This window comes from Montipora capricornis, chromosome 6 (genome assembly GCF_036669925.1).
Source record: "Montipora capricornis isolate CH-2021 chromosome 6, ASM3666992v2, whole genome shotgun sequence".
NCBI classification, from domain to species: domain Eukaryota; kingdom Metazoa; phylum Cnidaria; class Anthozoa; order Scleractinia; family Acroporidae; genus Montipora; species Montipora capricornis.
The window spans coordinates 73782745-73785244 of NC_090888.1; the positions used below are offsets into that span (position 1 = coordinate 73782745).

Below are 2500 nucleotides of genomic sequence, written 5' to 3' on the forward strand. Positions count from 1 at the left end.
CACTTTTAACCAAGTAGGATATTCTTTTAAGACCAGAAAACAGCCAAAGGATGCAGAGAGCTCTTCAGGAATATCAGAGAGTGAGGAGGAAGAGGACGAGGAGGACCCACAGGAAAAGAAAAAAGCAGACCAAACTCCAATCCATAAGGAAGATGTTATAAAAAGGGGTTTGTCACTACCTTCTGGAATGGGCCATTTCCGAGTTGCTGTTTCTCTCGGTTTTGAAGTGAGTCTTGGTGCTCAACTATTGTAAGGGAAATGAGTTTGATTTGCGTGAGAATATGGAACTCATTTCCATTTGAATGGTTGTGCACCAGAACTTGCTTTGAAACTGAGGCATGCAGCAGCAACTCGGAAATGGGCTATTGACTTTTAGCTCTGTTGAGGAAATTTTATTTCAACCCTATTTCAACAGGGTTGCAATAGGTGAATGGCATTTTCATCGACATTTAATTGTTCTTGGTCTATGTTGTAGACGATGAGTCTGAGGAGTCTCTGACGCAAGATGAAAGTGGTAATGAAGAATCGAATAGCCAAAAAGAAGTATCGAGGAATCCGCTCGTGGCATTGGTAGCTCGGACACATTACAAGAAAGATGAATACAATGAGGAGGAGGAATCAAAGGATGATGAAGAAACTGAGGACGATGACAGTACAAGTGAAGGACAGGAACCTGCCAAGAAGATGGCAGCTGGGAAAGAGACTGACGTAGAAGATGAAGAAGACGAAGAGGCTCAGGAAGAGGAAAGTGATGAGGAAGATGATAAAAGTGATAGTAAAGAGCAGAAAGATACTGACATAAAAGAGGTTGCTGCTATGAAAAAAGAAAGCGAAGATGAAACTGAAGAAGAAGAGGAAGAGGTGGAAAGCGGTGAAGAAGATAATTTGCTAATGAATGATGTGGAGAAAGGTGATTATGCTAAGACGCTCGTATTAAGTCGGTTTTCTCAAACTTAAAGGTATGCATATAGCCGGCACATTTGCACAGTAGGGTTGTAATTTCTGGAGGGAAAAAGACGTTTTGAGAAGCCAACAAGTTGTGGTCCCTCTGACACGATTTTCGACCAGTGATGAATCGGGAAGCGATTCAGGGTGTAAGGTTATTTTTTGTCTATCCTTGTTCGAAGAATGAAATGTTCATATTTAAAAGGGAACTCATGTCCTTACACCAATGCACTCTGTATGTGTTTTGAAATGTTATGTAATTCTTACATCTTGTTTTGGCATTGTTAACATACAGGAATTACGTACATATTGAGGTAATATCATAGCGAGGCAACTATGTGTGGAAATCTAAACCTGTGTCATTCATTCTTTTTACCTCATAAGAGGAGCCCAAAGGAAATGTGCCTGCTGACGAGACAAAGAAGCAAAGAGCAAAGCAACAGCAAACTAAAGATCGTAGCATGGAAAAAGATGACGATGTCAAAAGCAGGAAGAGAATGGACAAAAAACGAAAGGTTGGTCATTTCACATACCCCACTGCCAAGAAACAAAATTATTGACTACCTTATTATAGGAAATTAACGCTCCATGAAATTAAGGTATTGGAAATTAACGCGACTTAAATTAACGCGAATTTAATGGAAAAACGACTTTCGAATAAAGAAAATTAACGCGAAAGAGGAGGTAGAATTTCATAATAAAGGAATTAACGCGATTAAATACGCGAAATCAAAAGAGAAGATATTGACATCACTTCTGATAGCGATAACGATGAAGATGAACTCGAAATATTGTAAACCCTTGCCCTAGCTTTTGTGAAAGATGAAAAACTAAGGGTAAATGGAAAGAAAGAAAGCTTGTAGTTAATGTTTTTTAGGTGTCAAGAATGTCTGGACAGTTTCCAAAATTGGGGTTAAGATACTGGAAATTAAGAGCGCGGAAATTAACGCTGCACTTAATTAACGTCGCGGAAATTAATGCTCAACAAAATTAACGTGAATTTTAACGATTCGCGTTAATTTCATGGAGCGTTAATTTCCTATAATAAGGTAGTCTTAGGTTGATGATGTGGAAGGCACGCTGGCCTCATGGTTAGTGTGCTCGACCTCGGATCGAGTGGTCCGGGTTCGGGTCCTGGCCGCGAACATTGTGTTGTGTTCTTGGGCAAGACACTTTACTCTCACGGTGTCTCTCTCCAGGTGTATAAATGGGTAACGGCGAATTTAATGCTGGGGGTAACCCTGCGATGGACTGGCATCCCATCCAGGGGGGAGTAGAAATACTCCTAGTCACTTCATGCGACAGAAACCGGAGATAAGCGCCGACCTGATGGGCCTTCTAGCCTCGTAGCAGACTTTACCTTTACCTTTACCTTAGATTGACGATATCTATTGGGTGAATTCGAGACTGTGTTTTTTCGGCTGTTTCGATGCCTTCTTAGTCATGATATGCTTGGCCTTTACTGGAGAACGCTGAAGGTTAAAAATCTGACAGGCTAATTATTGTACATTTATGTATTAAGGACAAAGATTCTGGGAAAGGAAAGGCTGAAGAG

At 40.6% G+C, this 2500-nt stretch overlaps 1 protein-coding gene across 1 annotated transcript in view; it reads left to right on the plus strand.

Annotated features, from left to right (window-relative positions):
* Positions 1-2500, plus strand: part of LOC138054521 (X-linked retinitis pigmentosa GTPase regulator-like) — a 37349-nt gene that overhangs the window by 34053 nt on the left and 796 nt on the right. Inside the window, exons 11-14 of the mRNA XM_068900972.1 lie at positions 32-167; positions 476-910; positions 1330-1460; positions 2468-2500. The exon at positions 2468-2500 is cut by the window's right edge and continues 796 nt beyond it. Coding sequence (XP_068757073.1) covers positions 32-167; positions 476-910; positions 1330-1460; positions 2468-2500 — 735 coding nt within the window. The remainder of the gene's footprint in view (positions 1-31; positions 168-475; positions 911-1329; positions 1461-2467) is intronic.